Source organism: Pseudomassariella vexata, assembly GCF_002105095.1.
Source record: "Pseudomassariella vexata strain CBS 129021 chromosome Unknown BCR38scaffold_8, whole genome shotgun sequence".
NCBI lineage: Eukaryota > Fungi > Ascomycota > Sordariomycetes > Amphisphaeriales > Pseudomassariaceae > Pseudomassariella > Pseudomassariella vexata.
The window spans coordinates 1,830,914-1,849,766 of NW_024467963.1; the positions used below are offsets into that span (position 1 = coordinate 1,830,914).

At 50.2% G+C, this 18,853-nt stretch overlaps 4 protein-coding genes across 4 annotated transcripts; 2 read left to right on the forward strand and 2 right to left on the reverse strand.

Moving 5' to 3' along the window:
• Positions 1–190: 190 nt before the first annotated feature.
• On the reverse strand, positions 191–1,297 carry BCR38DRAFT_436855 (uncharacterized protein). The gene has a single exon (XM_040860488.1). It carries the CDS (start codon positions 1,216–1,218, stop codon positions 976–978), a length of 243 nt encoding a protein of 80 aa, XP_040715098.1. The 5' UTR covers positions 1,219–1,297; the 3' UTR covers positions 191–975.
• A 2,066-nt stretch (positions 1,298–3,363) lies between these two features.
• BCR38DRAFT_344909 (uncharacterized protein) lies at positions 3,364–7,054 on the reverse strand (the record flags this gene model as incomplete). Its single annotated transcript, XM_040856142.1, has 3 exons — positions 3,364–4,447; positions 4,499–5,529; positions 5,588–7,054. 3 exons carry the CDS (start codon positions 7,052–7,054, stop codon positions 3,364–3,366), a joined length of 3,582 nt encoding a protein of 1,193 aa, XP_040715099.1.
• Positions 7,055–7,437: 383 nt separating this feature from the next.
• BCR38DRAFT_436857 (uncharacterized protein) lies at positions 7,438–7,815 on the forward strand. The gene has a single exon (XM_040860489.1). It carries the CDS (start codon positions 7,453–7,455, stop codon positions 7,723–7,725), a length of 273 nt encoding a protein of 90 aa, XP_040715100.1. The 5' UTR covers positions 7,438–7,452; the 3' UTR covers positions 7,726–7,815.
• Positions 7,816–15,938: 8,123 nt separating this feature from the next.
• BCR38DRAFT_458583 (major facilitator superfamily domain-containing protein) lies at positions 15,939–17,602 on the forward strand (the record flags this gene model as incomplete). The annotated part of the gene is made up of 2 exons (XM_040862186.1): positions 15,939–16,167; positions 16,218–17,602. The coding sequence occupies 2 exons, from the start codon at positions 15,939–15,941 to the stop codon at positions 17,600–17,602; spliced, it is 1,614 nt and encodes a 537-aa protein (XP_040715101.1).
• Positions 17,603–18,853: the final 1,251 nt, after the last annotated feature.

Here is an 18,853-nt window from a genome sequence, read left to right on the forward strand (position 1 = left end):
AGGTCGACCGGCTGCAAGTCCTCGTTTTCTAGCATGCATATGCATCCCGACTCTACCGGTTTCTAGCCGCTTAAGGTTTCTCATGTGTAGGCTTGGCTGGGGTGGGTGGCTGCTGAGTTTCTTTGGTCGGCCTTTTCTAGTTGCTAGACCCTTTTTTGTTTCTTCCACGCCTTTCGTCTTTCCACGCAACCTCTGGTCATCTTGTCATTTTCTCAAAGAGAGGGAATGGCCTGGTCTCAATGATTTGCAGAAGTTCCAAACAGCGTACACGTTTAGGGCACTTTCAGTTGAGCTTGCATTCTAGACAACCGAAGATCTTCTTGACCCGATCCACATGCGGATTGTCGGACTTGTTTGACTCGTCTTTGCCGTCTCATCCAAGCATCTAAAAATCGCTATGTTCCACCTTGCCCGCCTCGGAAGTTTCCCAGTTGCATGGCGGACTGGTGGAGGCCCCAGAAAGCGGATGATTCTTGTACAGCTCACATTGGTTGTTCCAGTGGTATTGCGTAAGATTGTATACTGCTTGGCCCCTCATCATACCAAGCCAGTGTGTTGCTACATTCTCTATCCCTAACAAATGCTCCAAAGAACGTATCCGATAGTCTCACGAGGCGGTCGTATTCAACTCTGCCGGCAGACTAGTGAATTGGCGATTTAGTCACAGCTAAGTGCGACCGACCAGTTCACGCGGCTGAAACCATCCATTGTCCACCACAGGAAGCGAGTATACCGTGCAATAGCGTTTCTTGATACCGTCCCAAGGCTTGACGCCGAATGCTAGGCAGGCTAGGCAGGCTAGGCGCCTTCAACCCCTTGAGGGCGTATCAAATCGTCTCCGGTAGAGGAACCCAAAAAAAAACAACCGAGGCGTCCCGGTTCTTCCACAATCGATTCCCCTTTGTTTCGTCAGCCGCGTAGGTCAACCGGGGTCCCGGCGATTAGGCAAGTGTCAGGGGTCGAGACAAATAAACTTTAGCAGATTGTCGCGGTTGGAGAGGTTATCATTTGTGCTGATGAATCATGTACTATAGCAGACAGGTAATAGTTGCCTTGTGCACATCTTTGTGTGCATTTTTTGGTGGAAGATCGAGCCGACCCTTGTATGCATTCTCGCTGGGATTGGATGCTCCTCATTGCGTGTACGCAGAGCACAACCAGTCGCTGAATGCTTACCAGAAGCTTAGCTCTGGTGAGCTCATGCTGCGCAGCTGACATCAAGGCCGAATCTCTACCAAGCCCTTGTCACCCCGCCTTGGTTTCAACCTGTACCTGTCTTCCGATTGCTCAACCCAGGGTCACATGATCATCAGGACTGCGAGAAATTGCAGTTGGCTCCAGACGATGGATCGATTGGCCGGTATCATGGAGCAAGTTCCGTTTGGCAAAAGCACGTTACTCTCATTGGATATTGCTATCAAGAACCATGACCACGACTGACTCTAGATCAGTCTGATGGCATGACTAGTATAGTCCAGTACCAGACAAGTCTGACATGTGAATAGCCTAGCTGCGAACACCATCCTCGTCCAGCCAGTTCCTACAGCTGAGGGGATGCGCGGGCCTGTCAGGTAAGGTCTGCGTTTCTAGCCAATCATGAGGTCAACTACTTGGTTCAGATCCCAGTAGCAGTTGCCATGGGTGAGCCTGGATGAGCTTCGCATAGTAACTCGAAGTCTTCAATTTTGCAAATGTGGCTCTTTCATTCAGTTGCTTTCCCGGCCTTTTGAGTGTAACCACTGCACCGGAATAGCCAGTTGCGACATGAGAGAACATACTCTGAGGCAATTAAGAATACTCAACTTCATAATAGGCTGCATTTGGCGTGTGTCACCCATTGTTGCAACAGCGAGGCTAGGCTCACTGGCTCTACATCGTTCTTACAATGGAGATCCAAACCTACACGACATTGTCATGTCAAGAGTATTCGATTCTTCCTCAACATTCTGGTTCCTCGATAGTATGATGGCTGCTTAGTCTTGCAAGGTTGGTCGTCCTTATAAGGTCCCAATTGGGCCAAAATCTATCTTACAGTATGTTCACGCTTTGGGCAGGCGTGCAGGTCTCCATACCTTACCTAAACCTCTATAATGTGCCCAAGCATTGTCCGACACTACCTAAATATTTCGATACTACAAAAGACCCGCCAAAATTCCCAAGTAAGTATGCCAAGCTGATCGTTCTCATGCCATGCAGTCCATGTGAACGTACTGCCCCACCATCAAGGATATGATTTCAACCTTGTTGGCCCCTGGTAACGTCTCTCTCCTGAGATGTCACGTGGCACACGCGGTTTGAATACCTTCACCATGGGTTGTATACCCTACTCATTTGAACATCCCATCGCGTTGATCTATCCTTGCCGAGAATGAAACGAGCTATGAATGTGTTGACGGATGGCTTGGTTCAGTTGAGACAATATCAGTACACTTACTATTTGGTCGCTTTTGGCTTCCGCAGAAATGAAAGATATCTACCGCACACATGTCGAATGGTCGAAGGGCATACATAAGTCCAACGATTGTGGAAATGCCTACATCGGTGCATTTCTTCACCTACCACTAACTGCATGTGGCCGGGACAGCAATGGTCATATCCCTGCCCTAGCCCAACGTATCTGTGTTCGTAGAAATACATGCCTATATCCGTTCATACCGGATCCATCGATCATCATGATCTTCCCGCTGTGCGTTATCACGTAAATCAGTTGATGCAGACCAGCACCTCACCCCGTTGGCATTTCCGGATAGATCACAACATGGTTCCCGAGATCACGGGGATGAGAACTGCAATGCGAAGCACGTTAGTTGGGCAGTCAGCCAGTGATTGCTTTGTGCAGGTTTGATTAAACCCCAGTTTCACGGAGCACCCAACCGGGTTGGTTGTTTGAGAGAGGTACACCAACCCCACGCAACCAAGAGCCACAATCCACGAATAGGATACATCCTTGAAGTTCTCGCACACAGTACACCAAGGAATAACTTGAGGGAAACGGAGGCAATATATTATTCAGTACAGTTGTAACAGAGTGCATCTATCTCACCGATTGGGCAGCCCATCCATCCATCCATCTAACGCCTTGAAACCATTTCAAAGCCCGCAGAAGCTGCTCAATCAATCAATATCTGCACGGCCCACTCTGAACTCCAGAGCATCATAAATTACGCCGAAGGTGAGTAAAGTATATGAGGATATAATGTGTTTGCCACCGGGCTAAGGGAAAGGGGGCGAAACCCACCGGTGGGCTTACCAGACCTCCCGCGCCACGGAATACCGGGGAAAGAAAGAAAACGGGAAACCCTCGAGTCGCTAAATTCGTACTGATACAGACCCATCCAACCAACCCCTTATCCGCAATATTGCTCATCTTCGTCGTCGAGGCGTCTTACCCTTCTTCGCTTTCGTGTTCTTCTTCGCGCAACCTCCTACAGCGTCAGCGTCTGCAGAATCGGCAATGCTGGGAGGTGGTGCCGTGTTTTCCGCGTTGAAATCAACACCGAGCCCCTTAAGCTCATCTTCATCCAGTTCTGTCAGCTCCTCGCTGAGAGACCGGACGGCGTCTCGTCCCGGCCATTGCTCGTGAAGAGCTGATGTGCCCTCGGGTTCGAATGCCTTGAGGTACCATGGGATGCCGCCTTCGGTCAGAGCGTGTACTTGCTCGCGGCCAAGACTACCATTAGACTGTGGGGGTGTAGGAGGCGCTGGTTGTGACGAAGAGGGAGGTGCTGCCAGATAGCCATTGGTCGCGGGTGGGGTGTCCAAAGACTTTGTCCCATTAGTGATTGGAGCCTCCAGCTTTTCTTCTGCAGCCTGCTGCTCGTGCTCGACAACCGACCCATTGGGCGGTGAGATGACAGTGGCGTTGTGCTTAGCTTCGAGGTCCGATGTATTCACTCCTATTGCACCTTCGTTGGTGGGCTTCTCATCGCCAGCATCAGCCATAGCGATATCCACCTGTTCTTCTTGAATGTCAGCTGCAGTGTCATCATCCGCAGTGTTTTTCACTGTGATCTCCGCTGTCGACGAGTCAACCATGATAACATCCTGGCTTTCTTCAGCCTCGTCTGTCGCGGCAATTGTATTTTGTCTTAGCTCAAGACTAGCCTCGACCATGCCCTCAAGTTCTTGCTTGAGGTTTTCGAGAGATTTGTAGTTGATTTCCGACTCGAGCCGCAGAGCTGCCTCCAGCTGAGGTTGAAGAGACTTGAGGATCCTCTTGCCGAGTCTCTTTCTGTCTCGGTGATCGGAATAGTCAATCCTGGGAGGAGGGGCGACGACTGAGTCAAACTTGGGTTGGGTTTCCTGTGGAAGCTTGGGTTCGGTGTTGATTCCAACATGAATGACCTCGCAAAGGTCATGGGCGAACGCAAGGGTAGTAGTATAGAATCGTTCATCAACTTTAGTCTGTAACTTGAGCAAACCTTCTTGGAAGAGTTTCTTATCGAGCCTAAGATTTGGTCAGGACTTTGCTTCGCACAACATTATCTGGGCAACTCACATGAGGGCCTTCTCCATGATTGGTGGAAGGGACTTGTGGATCGGGAAGTAGCAAGTGTCGACGAATTCTTCCTCCACTTGAGCTGCCTCGAGTTTGAGCTTTTCACGTTGGACTACTTGCTGGGACAGAAGTTGCAGCTGTTCTAGGTCTTTGATGAGGGTTTCGGCAAATTCGATCCGCCTTGACAGTCGTGCCTTTCCTGATGGACCCATGGCAGCGAAGTTACGTCGCGTAAGCTCCATGGACGAGAATGTCTCCATCTGGAGCTGAAGCCGCTTGAGCAAAGCGGCACCGCGGCGCATCTCGCGCTTCAGGGTCCAGTAGCGGCAGGCATCACTGATGAACTCTCTCCTCTTAAGGAAGTTAAATCGCTGTAGTGATAGCTCCACAATGTCGAACACCGCCTGAGGAATTACGGGAGCACCCGACGGTAGCTTCCATATGGACTTCCCAGCCTGGCCCTTCTTCTGATCTCCGAGGACCGCAGACAGCTTCGCCCCGGTCATTTGGGACTCATCTGGAGGATGCTCAGTTATAGCGTTGCGGTGACTGGCCGCAATCTGCATCGCCGACGCCTGGTTGTCAGCCCATATGCGATCTCGCATTGTCTTCTTGTAATATTTCTTTGCACTCTTGGTGGCTGCTGCTACATCATTCTCCTTGGCGTACTCCGACGGACAGTGCTTATCGCAGAGCGCCTTCAGATTGGTGCTGCTGTCAAGAACGTCAAGGGCACCAGAGCTGTTCTTCATTCGCAAGAATAGCCGAGCTCGACGCGCGCAGGTGACGTGAAACGCCTGGTAACAAGCCTTGTTGCCACACTGGATGCAAGCTCCCATCTGTTGGTTGCAGATGTAACATGTCAACTTCCAGCGGCTCTTTGGGACTTTGTCGACGTCCATCACTGGTTCCATGAAGGTGTGGTTCCCCAATGTGACCTCGGGAATCCACATGGCGCAGAGCAAATGGGCCCATTTCGATGAGTTGGTCTGTTTGAAGGCACCATCTGAGTTTGGGCAGAATATGCAGGTCTAGAAATGTGTGTTAGCCTCAGGTCCAGGTACGCAGGTTATAGCAGGGTAGACTAACTGGGACTCCACGACCAATAAGCTGGCACTTCCGACACAACCATTGGCCCTCGGGGATAAACGGCACACCATAGCACTCCTGGTGGACTGCAAGATCGCAACCATCGCAAAACACTATCGCATTTGTGTTTTCACAGTCTCCGTCATCGCAAATGGCGCACTTACTGTCCTGCTCTTCGCCGGCTTGCGGCTCGCCGTTGACTGCTGCAGCGGAGCTAGAGCGCGGCCGATGAGTTTGGGGGGGTTTCGGGTTCGGCTTGGGGATTCTCTTCTCGAGAGCGTGCCATTCCTTTTCAATCTTAGTGATTGTTATTTCAAACACCTCCCGAGTTACCGGATTCCAGCCGACCGTCTTTCGCTGCGCATTGTACGCCTCAAGCCACATGTCGTCTTGCTCATCCATGTCGTATTCAACGCGACCCAAAGGATGAATATGAAGAGAGGATTCGCCATCGCTCTTTACAGCGGCATGATCCGCCTCATCTTCGATGTTTGCATCGGTCGCCTTAATCAGCCTACGTTCCGGTCGGATATAGTTATCGCTCTCCTGATACCCGACGTTCATCATGGCCTTATCGACATATCTTGCTTGCCCGAATGTCTTGCTCTCGAAAAGCAAGATGCGGTCGGTCTTGCGATACTGGGGAAGCTTGAGGTCAAGGCGCTCCTTGGGCGTCTGGTTGTGAATCGGTAGAACCTTGGGCGCCTTCGGTGTTGCACCCAGATCGCGGTTGGGAAAGTACAAGTCTCTAGGCCGGCCGGAACGACGTCTTGACGGAGTCCCTGGAGTAATTCCAAGTCCTGAAAAGGCGGCGCCGTTGGCCTGGAGTAATGCTGGGTTCGTGGCGCTTCCTGATATGCCATTTGGGTCCTTCAGTGGGCTTTCCACCTCAGTTCGATCTGTACCAAGACTCTGTGCCGATAAGGAATCTAGAGTGGGTTTTGCTGTCCCATCAACGTCGTCGGCATGGAATACCATAAAGGTACCCTCGATATCGAGGTTGGGGTGGAACTCTTCCCAGCCGCGTTCTTCTCTTGGTTTGTACCCCTCACTTTGCACTACGGCGGCGGCAACAGCAGCTGCTGAGCTGATCTGCATATCGTCATCGCCACTTTTATGTGTTGCTGTTCGCGTGCGTGTACTGCGTTCGCGTCTTGGGTAGACCGACGGAGAGGCGGCGACTCCGCTGTTGTTCGTATTCTGGCGCACCCTTGGTCTAGAGGTGCTTGCGCTAGCCGAGCCGGGCCGTCCCCCAGGGATCTCGTTTCCGTCCTTATCAATGAAGCGTCCACCCCCGCCGGGGCCGCCTGGAACATATCGCCGCCGCTTTGGTGGAGGTTCGGTCGCTGCAGTCAGACCGTCGTCTCTCTCGCGTCGTCGCGGATCAGTGGATCGTCTGGATGTCTTGGGACGGCTCCTAGAGAGGGGAGCAGCAGGCTGCCGTGGCGTCCTCGGGCTGGGAGCCATGTTGGAGATGAATAGAGGTAGGAGAAATGGACCTGGTGATGACAAATGGTCCTATTCAGGGTGTGACATCGAAGTGGCAAGAGAGGAGTGAATGACGAGGAAAACCATTGGATATTCGTTACTTGGCGTACAGAAACGTGTCTATGGGCTAGGTCTTGCGGAATGACGCGTCTTTGGCACGTTGAAGGCCTTGGAAGCGGAGGCTTGTGAAGAGGGGGTTGTCGCAAAGATGCCAAAAAGCAGCTGGACGCGATGTGTGAAGTTGGCGCCGGGAGGAGCTAATCCATTTTTGGAGAGGTAGTGGATCCTGATTAGTAACCTGCGCCTTTGCCGAGCGCCACTTCCCCAGGTTATATTTTTGGTCCAGATCCATTCAACTCCGTCCACAGATCAGATGAATGGTGCAAAGTGGTTGGCGAATGCGCCCACCCTTGAGTTGTGATTACGCCTACTTAATCGTCGGAACGATGGCTTTCCTGCAAGTGACTCCCACTCAATGTGATCCAAGCCCAATACGCCAATCGCCACAAGCCGAAAAGGATCTCTCCGAATTTCCCGAGGTCTTGCTAATTGCCGTTCTTGTTGACCTTGAACCGATCCGGTTGATGCCAACCTGTTTCCCGCCAATCAGCCAGTCTATACGGTGGCCCACTAACCGGGCAGGTCTTTGATAATTAACCGTTGAACTCTAGAATTCCAGAATTCTAGGCTCAGCCCTATGCGTCCGTACCTGCCGATCTCCGCCCCCATAGATCGCATGCCAGCACATAGGCCTTGACCGCCTCCTGCTTCCTTGCGATTGACGTCTTGGCTCGAGACACAGGATGATTGTCGTCGCAGAGGCCTAGCTGTGGGGGACAATCCAGGGGGCTGTCTTTTCAATTTCGCCGGTGGCCACACTCACTTCGCAGCAATAGATGTTATTCCAGCAGAATCATTACCCTTCGAGGTCAACATCTTCGCACATTTTTTTTAGTATGTCTCTCCATGGAAATGAATTTGGCCCGGCATGATGAACACTCTGGGAGATTTTGAGGATGTAGTTGCCCGTTGACGCTGTTCGAATTAATCTGAATTTGAGTCGATTTTCATCGAGCCTCCGTCGGCGGGGCCATGATTCAAATTGGCATACCCGCTTCGACCCAGCCATCGCAACTTGTGGGAATGAGGCTATTCGCACCGTCGCAGCTGTTCATGTCGTCACTGATCTTCTCAGCGCTACCCATTTGAGCACTTGGGCGAACTAGCCATGGATACACTGCTGCAGACTGGCCCATGATGACTTGACAGCACAGCGTTATGCTCGTGCCGAAGCTGCCACACTTCCCACATGGCAAGCACCATTGCAAGTCTTGTTTCCTGGATATCACCATTCCACGGCTGCATTTCATCGACAGAAAAATATGTCGAGATACTAAACTTATAGCGCTGACCTCAAAGGTATGATGAGCTAGTACACCAACTTTATCTAGACCGCCATTATGGAACAATGTCGCTGGAAACACTGATGCGAAGATTATCTGGGTAGGTGAGCAAAGAGGTAGAATGTTTCTTGTTGTATTCGAAATCTCTTGACCGCCCCATCTTCGTGAAGAAGCCGAACCCCCGAAAATCACTCTTGACTTGAGTTATTGGTTTGGGCCACATCAGCGGGAGCAGACGCGATATTACATGACAGAAAGGACGTTCGCCACAGAATGCAGCACCAATTTTCCTCTTGTGCAAGGACCCTCGCTTTTCTAGATAACAGTGTTTCTGCACAAACCACCATAAGGTGACCCGAAAATCGTATCCACCCAATCGTGCCCTACCCTATAACGATCCGAGCATCTCAGTGAGCGTGGAGCCAACTATTTGGTTAACCTGCAAATAGGACGGAAACGCACCAGAGCCTTCTGAAATGAAGCTAACCGTATCACCAATTCACGATGTCAGTTACCATGAATTCAGCCTGTAATGGCGTATCCCTGGACGTGCAGGCCATCATCATCATGTATATCCAGTACCTTATCTTGCGAATGCGGTTCGCCGATAACCGAAATGATATGTGAGGCATCAACGGCTGCAGGCTTTGAGAATCTCCCAGACACTCTGCATGTAGCATATCAGTCGGCCTCAACAAAGCGAGAAACCCAGATCACGTGTACATTACTGCAACGATATTGCCCAGGTTCAAGTAAATGGCCTGTCGATATGCCGCCAAACGTTAAACAGGCGGTATCAGACAACCCAAATGGTTTCGCACGATCGTTGTTCACGTTGAGTCTAGGAATGGAAAAGACCACGCTTTATCAAGAGTTCCGACTTGACAATGGAGGTTATTTCCGTCCACAATATCCCAGTCTGATCGTCCTTTCTAGTTTGAAGCTCACAAGGCTAAATATACATGTGAGAGTAGAAGCACGCCTGCCAATCGTTCCGAGCAGCAAGCACTGTTCCCAATTGAATACTAGAAGCAAAGCCATTAGTCTTCGGTGGAAACATACTTCTCAGTGCAACATGTAGGACTAGGACTGGTATTGATATCATATGCCAATTTGGTAAAGTCTTGCTGTTGCGCCGAGAACTACTCAGGAGGAGTTTATCTGCGGCTTAAAGCCTCTAAGGCCGGCAGCGCTCCAATTACCAACCATCCTCCTTTCCAGATCTCAGATCTACTCTCAAATATCGAGTTCAAGCACCATGTCTGTCTAACGACTTATGGGAGGGGTTATCAATTCAACTTGCCACATTCTAAGCAAGACAATCGTAAGCATGTGAACCTCGCTGTTTGGCCAAGGCTGCTTGTTTACGGGCACGAAGAATGTGAGCGATAAAAGCCGTTATAGCTTTGGAAATTTCTGTAAGTATATTTGAGTGATTTATTCTAGGTTAATACGCCTTCTCAGCTCATGGAAACTGTTTTAGGGCATTAGTAACTTGGAGGTTGTGGAAGGGGTCAATCCTTTTACCGGCAATGTATTAAAACGACCATCACATTTCCTCACTGACTATTAGAAAATGAATCACTCATGATGAATCTATATTGCTTCGAAGGAATGGTATTATCTGGATGATGATGAAGTGAACATGTCTGAGTACTTTGCATTTGGCTTTTCGACCCGCTACGTCTCGGTTTGTGTTAAGTTGGTCGTTGACCGTAGACTGTTGGCCGAAGAATTAACTGCAATACATGCATGTTGGACCTATCAAATGAGAATAACATGAAAGAAATCTCTCTCAGTATTTTATAGATGAGCAACAGGGCTCGAATAGTGGCTTGCAGGCTTTGTTCATGCTAGCTGCTAGATAGACGTGACACGGCGAAAGAGATCCAAGTTATGTATGCACAATATGCATAACAAAGCTCCAAAACAATCAAGAGATTGTTTAGAGACAACGCTTTGTCCTTATAAGCAGGCACAGCAACTCCCTATACAAGTACCCATGGATCACAAGACCACTAAAGTATATAGCCTATCCTCTTGTTTCACAGTGAACCCAAGCTCTATGAACCTTGCAATTCACAACCGCAAAACGACTGCAACCACTCAAATCACCTATAGCGACACCGCAAACATGTGCAAACACCTTGTCGTGATCACCTACTGCGAGGTCTGTCAACAGGAGACTGGCAACTGGGACACCAAAAATGACGAGCACTGTCCGTACTATAAGAACCACGGCTACTGTCTCTGCCAGGATAACAAAACGTGGATGACTCGCAGAATTCCGGACAAGGATCCGCATCTTTGTCCCGGACCCAGGCGAAAGCCGCTCAAGTGGGTTTTACTTGAGGCTACTGAGAAATTCCGTGATATGAGGGACTCGTTTTTCCGCGAGTAGGATCGTGACTGGTACAGCAGGGAGGGGAATGGAAGATAAGGGTGAGTGAAGTAAACGTATGAGTGTTAGAAGGAGACATCTTGGGTAGATAGATATGGATACAGTGTGTTCTCGGATATCATTTGTCACTTCGATCCTCGTGATACCTCCTCCCTTAAAGTGTGCTCATTAGACTTGATCATGCTGATACACCTCAATACTCATTGATTTTCTGATTAAATGGGATTAAACTGTTGTTGACCTCATCTTACTAGCTACGATACGATGCCCACGCGAGTTACGTCAAACAGCCATTTCTTTGTTCCCATGTCCACTGGTTCTCAGACAGTCACCCCCATTGCACTTTATCCAGTTAAACACCATACACCTACTCCCTGAAATGCCGATTGCCTCGCAAAGATTACTTTGAAATTACTAAGAACTGTGGGATTGAGCGTCACAGTTATGGCCTAGGCCGAAGGTGGTGTAGCGGCAAGTGTAGCTAGTGGGTCCAACCCTTCCTCCCTTATACATAGAGAGCAACAGCGCTTCTAGCAACCAACGCGGCACAACGCGTAGAGCAGACACGGCAATCAATACGAGATCCACACAGAGTCATCAACAGAGGGCTGAATCTTTCAAGAACTCTTATTCATGCTGGACTTTCCATAATATCCCCCTACTAAGTTATCTCTCTATAAGGAGCCACCAACCTTTCGAAAGTGACCCCGATAGCAGGTCTCGCCAATCGGCCTGGCGAGAAAAATTACCCACCAGCAAATTAGTATGCATAAAGCTATATTATGAATGTTTATGACTCAGACTATAGATTGCAGTCATTACATGACTTCTAAGGCCATGATCTTATCTGTGAAAATCTTATACGGGCGAGGCTGTTATATACGGTGGTTATCCGTAGCGCGATCGCCTTCGGGGCGACTGCGTGGCATACTATAAGTGAGGAACCGGCAGGGCCAGCTAAGAGCCTGATGGGGATACAGAACGAGTGCCTCCGGGTAGTCTGTGGCGCCCACAAAGCGACGCCGGTTCGCCACCTGGAAGCAGAAGCAGCAATCCCGCCACTAGACCTCTATCTTAGTGCCCGGGCTGCTAAGTTTGAAGAACGGCTACGGCTTAGCGGGAAGAGAAATCTGCTTCGCAGCGCGAGCGCTAAAGCGTCACATATACTCCGGCAGGATAGGCCGGCGAAGAGGAAGCAGGCGTCGCAGCTACTCCGACCGGCAGGGTACACTATGGAGAAGGAGGCCCGGGGCTCCGAGTGGATGAGTGAGGAAAAGGAGGTCCCGGCTGCCCTCCTCGGCCACTGGAGGAAGAGATGGCTCACCGGAGCAGAGCATCACGATCGCCAGCGACGCGCTATCGCTGAGGAACCGGAGGGCCCTTCGATGCAGATACCGAAAGGGGGCAAGTATTTCGGCCTGAACCGACTGGAGGCGTCTACGCTGTGCCAGATCAGGACGGAAAAAATAGGACTAGCAGCCTTCTTATTCAAGACAGGGGCTTTTGGCGTGTACTCGCCGCTATGCCGCTGTGGCGACGCCCCTGAGACGGCAGAGCACGTAATCCTCTTTTGCGGGCTGTTGGAAGGACCGAGGGAACGATTACGGGCCGCTATCGCACCACGGCCACTATACTCTCGCAGAGACCTCGCAACGGCAACAAGAGAACCAGTAGTTAGTGGGACTATTGTAAGGTGGCTGCTAGGGACGGGTCGGACAGCTTCAAGGCCCAGATAGCATCGATCTTCTCAGGGGGGACTTTGTTGGTAGGTTGAGAACCAACGTAGTGTAGTAGTGAACGCAACGCAGTCGCCAATAGGGCGAACCGACGACGCAGCGTATGTATTTAGTCCAGCCATTAGGGCACGGTTTGACATACGGGAGTACTAGTAGAGGTACCGGGGGCTTCGAGCCTACGGCGTATTTAATAATAATAATAATATCTGTGAAGCTCAATCAGCTGGATTACTGCGATTGTGTAGAGACCGATTTAACGTGAAGGTACAGCGACCCTCAATAAGTTTGGATACGGGCTTTATTTCCCTGCCAAAACTTACCAAATCTCGCTATATTTAAGATGGGAGTAAAGTTGTATAGTTTGTCGAAATCCAGGTATTAGGGGCTGTATTGGTACTATGAAGGTGCATAAGGGATCAATCTCAAGTTGGCCCGAGGGGTCCCTAAATACTACAACGCATGCCTGCCTGCCTCGTGCCCCTCCACACTTGAGACCAGAACTTCATACATATATCATACGACTTAGTTAAACTATGAGCCTTAAATAATTACGCTCTCATATATCTCATGATTTCAAAGCTATTATACTTCGAAGTTATAGGTAAGATGTATGTTAAAACTTTTGTGAGATTCTGATCACTTCGTGCAGTGCATTTGAGAGGATTGATCAATTGAAGCTAGATAATAGCTCTCAGTGAATGTACATAGTCCGCACAAAGTTTATCCCCCGCGTTTCAGCACTGAAGGGCCCGGATTGGAGGCCGGATACCTGTAGAAACAAATGCAGTAATGTAATGACCATGGAAATACTGATAATTATAAATAAAAGTATGATTACTTTGTAAATTGATAAAGCGACTAATTCTAAACATATCGGTGTACTCTTATCCTTATTACGACTTTTAGTTAACTTTGTATAGCTTTGAGAAGTAGTTCAGTCTTAGTAGCGGAAATATAGGCCATACGCAGATCTATTGAGGGTCACTGTAACGAGTCTGCTTTTCTCGTCATGAGTCAAGATATTGCCCTACGGGCAAATAACATGAACAGTTATTACAAGATCTCATCCAGGCTCTTGACAGCACTCGAGCCGCAAGGAAAACTCAGGTACTGATGTATACGAGTCCTGGGAAGCCCTTCATCAAATTTGTTATTAAGCACATAAAGACGGTTAAGGTACTGTTCATCAGCCAGTACCAATGAAAGACACTGAAAGTCAAGATCAAATCAGCTTTATGATAATTAACTTTAATGTTGTGGCTGATACATAGAAGGAAGATCGTTGTGGGATCCATGTAATTAACAGGGGATTACCTTATATCTCGCGTGGCCGTCGGAGGGGACCGCAGCTGTAGGGCTGCAGCGGACCGTAGAGCTTATGCGAGATCTACTGATGTAACCCTAATTCTGTCCAATGATCTTTCTTGATGTTGAGACTTATGGTGTTTTCGGTGGCCTCTTCTTAGCGAGCGAAAGCGCAGCAATATTTTGTGTTGGAGTTTGTAGAATGTATTCGTTGATCGGCTGGATACCACGAGCAGGGCATACATGAACAAGACAACGCGCTGCATCGCGTAAAGAGCTTTACCTCGTGACGGTCGTCGCGGACCCTTTAGCTTCTACCCGCCTTCCTTATGTGTATGAGAGGCCCGTAAGGAGTCGTGCGGAGCACCTTGTAGCCCCCGTAACAGACGGGCAAAGGGCAGAATGGCGCAACGAATTGAAACCACGAGCTTTCTCCTTTACGAAGTCGACGAGTCTTGTTGACGAGCTAGCAGAGTCATACTCCCTCTCTCACTGAATTCAAAAACCGCTCTAAGAGTCTCCCAAACGTTCATGTACGGTTTCCGAGATCTATCTTCATCCATCCTACGCCTCTCGCCGTAGAACATGGAATATGCCGCACCAAAATAACTGAATACACACCCGGCCTCTTTTGCGACACGTACAATAGGATTTCTAATAGTGCCATAGATCCAGCTGCCCTTAGATCAACTAACGGGCCTAGTGAAGGATACTGGTGCACCCTTCCGTCGATCCGTTCTCTGGCCTCGAATACCGCGACTTGGAAGCCTGATAAGGTGAGGATGTTGACAGCTTTCAGCCCGCTCACTTCTGTGCCGACCACGCAGATATGGGGAGGAGTTGATTCCATCTTTGATACTGTAGAAAGACTTGCCTTTCAAAACCAGTCATGTCGTTCCTTGGAAACTGAAAATCCTCCATATTCTCCATATGTCTATGCTCAGCTGCCAGCTAGAATAAACATCTTATCATTAGGAAACTGTTCTTGGGTAAGGGCACGAGGTTGTTGGTAGTCTGATCTGCGGATATGTAGATAAGTACATATGCAAATTTACCCATTTCGTAGTATCGGGGCTGGTATATGCATAACTTGAATATCCTACTGTCCAGACGGCTTCATTCTTCAATCCAACCACAGGTCAAAGGTCAAAAGAACGATGCCGTACCCATTATTTTCAAGCACGCAACAGTTGAATATGATACCAGGACCATACCATCTCATGAGTCGCACTACGTCTTACGAAGTACGAACAGCCACCACAGCTTTAGGCGCTCGCTGTTGGTGCGATATCGGAAGACATCATCCGACCTGACAACGTCAAGCCCGACCTGCCGGCCATGGAGTTTGCAGACCGCATCCGTGAATGCGCCAGAGGCAAAGATGGAGCATTGATAGACAAGCGGTGGATGATGGCTGCCTCGATGAATAATTTCAAATTCCCAGCCATTCCAGGCAAGCCGGGCAGCCAGGCTCCATAATCGGGCTCCATAATGTGGGCCCGGCATTAGCTTAGCACGTCGTGGACCCTTGTCATGATATGGTCAGCCTTATAAATCCGTTGAGAGACTCCATCGCCCCTATTACCGAGCAAGAAGACAAAAAAGATATTCTGCATGGCACGACGCGTGATAATGGACCATACCATGGCATGCCAATGGTCATTTTCTTGGCGCTCATGTTATCGGTCCACGGCACATGGGAGAAAACTATCCCCATACAAAATAGGCGTGCGGAGGCGTTTTGCCGGGTTTCTTTCAAGTGGAAGACCATCCAGCTTCCCAGGCACGATGGCAGTTACAATTTGCAGTGGGTCCCAGGGATCATAAAGGGACTGCATGGCGCGCTCTCCACTCTGGGAACGGAACGCCGAACCTCATTAGCTCGTGCAATCTTGATCTTAACTCTTTCCTAGTGTTTTGAGATCAACTCGTTCCCTGGCTGATCAATTTTTTCACATCGAGGAATAATGGCAACAGAGGACTCGAGGCTAGACTCATCACATGAGCATCATCCCGGGATGACTCCTCGTCGACCGGTGTGCCAAGATGTCTCCGATAACGAAGTGACGCGAACCTCGAGTCGTTTGGATATTTCACCATCCAGCGACGACGACTCTGATGGAGACAGGGACGGAGAACCCAGGACCTTGACGAGGCCGAAGTCTACCGTGTCCGTTGCAGAGACCCTTCCGTGGTACCGCGAGCTGCTCTTCGTGATCATCATCTGTCTCGCGCAGTTATTTACGCGTAAGGTTATCATCGCTGCGCTACTGGGTCAAAAACTAACGACTAGACAGAGGCCGGTCTTGGACAAGCAATTGCTATTCTCCACGTCATTGGTGACAACTGGGGAATAGCCAACTCGGGCGACCTTTCATGGTTCATCTCCGGCTACAGTCTGACGGTCGGAACCTTCATCCTCTTCGCCGGCCGCCTTGGCGATGTCTTCGGCTACAAGAAGATCTTCCTCATCGGCATGGGCTGGTACAGTTTCTGGAGTATGGTGGCCGGTCTCGCCGTCTACTCGAGCTACGTCCTCTTCATCTTCGCCCGTGTACTTCAAGGGCTCGGCCCGTCCTTGGCGCTGCCCAACGGACTGGCCATTCTCGGCGCAACCTACGCTCCCGGGCGAAAGAAGTCCCTGGCCTTTGCTGCTTTCGCGGCCACGGCCCCGGGTGGCGCCGTCATCGGATCTGCATTCGCCGGCTTGTTTTCACTGAAGTGGTGGCCATGGACATTCTGGTCCTTTTCCATCGCACTAGCAATGACTACCGCAGTCGGCTGGTACGCCATTCCCGACGCCCCGTCGTCCGATAGAGACGAACAGCCGCCGGACTTCTGGGGCAAGGTCCACCATCTCGACGTCCCCGGTGCCTTCGTTGGCGTCACGGGGCTGATCCTCATCAACTTCGCCTGGAACCAAGCACCGATCGTCGGCTGGAAGATGCCATACGTATACGTCTGTCTTATCATCGGCATCATCTTCGTTATTGGTTTCTTCGTCATCGAGAACCACTACTCGGCCAAACCCCTCATCCCCTTCGAAGCCCTGTCCTCCGACGTCTCCTTCGTCCTCGGCGCCGTGGCCTGTGGCTGGTCCTGCTTCGGCATTTGGCTTTGGTACACCTGGCAATTCTTCGAAGAAAGCCGGGGCGCCTCCCCTCTGTTGGCGACGGCCTGGTTCTGTCCTGTCGCCATCTCGGGCGCCATGGCCGCTGGCCTCGTGGGGCTTTTGCTGCACCGTATCGGGCCCCCGCTCGTTATGACTGGTGCCCTCGCGGCATTTACCGTGGGAACCATACTCATGGCTACCTGTCCAGTCGACCAGATATACTGGGGGCAAAGCTTCGTTGCGCTAATAATAATGCCATGGGGTATGGACATGTCCTTCCCAGCGGCGACTCTCATTCTATCGAATGCCGTGGCGAGGAAGCACCAGGGGATTGCGGCGAGTTTGGTCAATACGGTGGTGAACTATAGTATTGCGCTGGGGCTGGGTTTCGCCGGGACCGTAGAGTATAATGTGAACAATGGGGGGAAGACGCCTGAGGATAGGTTGAAAGGGTATAGGAGCGCATATTATATGGGCATTGGGCTTGCGGGGTTGGGGGTATGTGTGTGTATTGCTTATTTGATCAAGTCGAACCGGACGCCCAAGCGGCAGGTTGAGGAGAAGGCTTGAAGGGGAGGGCAGATTTGGTGGATTTATAGAGCATAGAGTATAGAGTGCAGATATAGACGGACTTTGCAACAGCCGCAGAGAGCGACGAAACATCAAGAACAATATGCAGACATCGAAGTCGGGTGAGAGATTCAAGAAAAGTGTTGTAATTAGATGAAATGATTGCCCGCTTAACGCATGATTCGAGCATACATCTTCTCTCTTCATCGTCTCATCAGCCAACACACTTGAAGAATTTGAACTGACTCTTTTACACACTGTTTGGATGCTCCGAGCGCCGGTCGAGTTGCCAGAGCTTCGCAAGCATATTGACCCACTACTGCATGTGGACTCCGAAATTTTACCCATATGAAGGCGGATTTCAAGGTCGCCTACGGACTAAAACCATGGTTATGAGGCAGAACGACGCGCAGATAACAAAAAAGGTCCTCGAAACGGTACCGATTCCGATGAAGAAGACCACCAGGAGTACCAACCCATGGCTTGCCAAATTCTCTTCCGGATCACCAGTTTGAGGATACTTATCATTGAGGTTGACCTTTGTAGCGGGGACGACCTCATCAACCAGAGCCATCTTGGCATAACCAGCCTAGAGCTGTGTGCATTCTACACGCCCGGGCGCGACCTACTTCTCCGTGAGTTCCACAAGGGATCAAACAGATAAGCCCTTCAACTCCACACGGGCGCACTGAAGTTACTCATTGTGAACTTGTACTCGGAAGATTCCAGCTTCTCCGACTACCTCCCGCTTACCTGCTTGCCCGAACCTACCAAAGAATCTGCGCACCTGAAGCTGACGACGCAGTTCGCCCAGTTGTGTAACATGGCGACGAGCAAACTAGGGGACCTACTGCCGCCTTCAACTCAAACCCTGGAGCTCAAGAACGATGGTTCATTGATGTTGTTTGTATGTCGGACGGAGACGAATATCAAAATCAAGATCAAGATGCAGATGATGCACCTATGCACGATGAGGGGCTGGAGTTCATGTAATTAATTTATGTTTAGGAGCATGCATACTGTCTAGAAGGAGAAGATGGCGAGCCTAGACGTATCCGGGGCGAATACGAGGGCCCAATCGATTCAAAAATCTACGGGATACCTTTTGCCGTTCAAGGGGTCGTGTTTATTAACTAGTAACACAGTTTGCTCAGCATGACGGGACCTGCGGTTGCTATATGCGACGCGACGAAGGCAGGCTACGAAGCACGACAAACATGCCTCACCAGGAATCTGGTCTTAAGCAAGTTG

Bases quoted from the DNA above. Each gene is read 5' to 3' on its own strand.
- BCR38DRAFT_436857 (XM_040860489.1), top strand. From the start codon at position 7,453: ATGGTGCAAAGTGGTTGGCGAATGCGCCCACCCTTGAGTTGTGATTAC.
- BCR38DRAFT_436855 (XM_040860488.1), bottom strand. From the start codon at position 1,218: ATGTCAGCTGCGCAGCATGAGCTCACCAGAGCTAAGCTTCTGGTAAGC.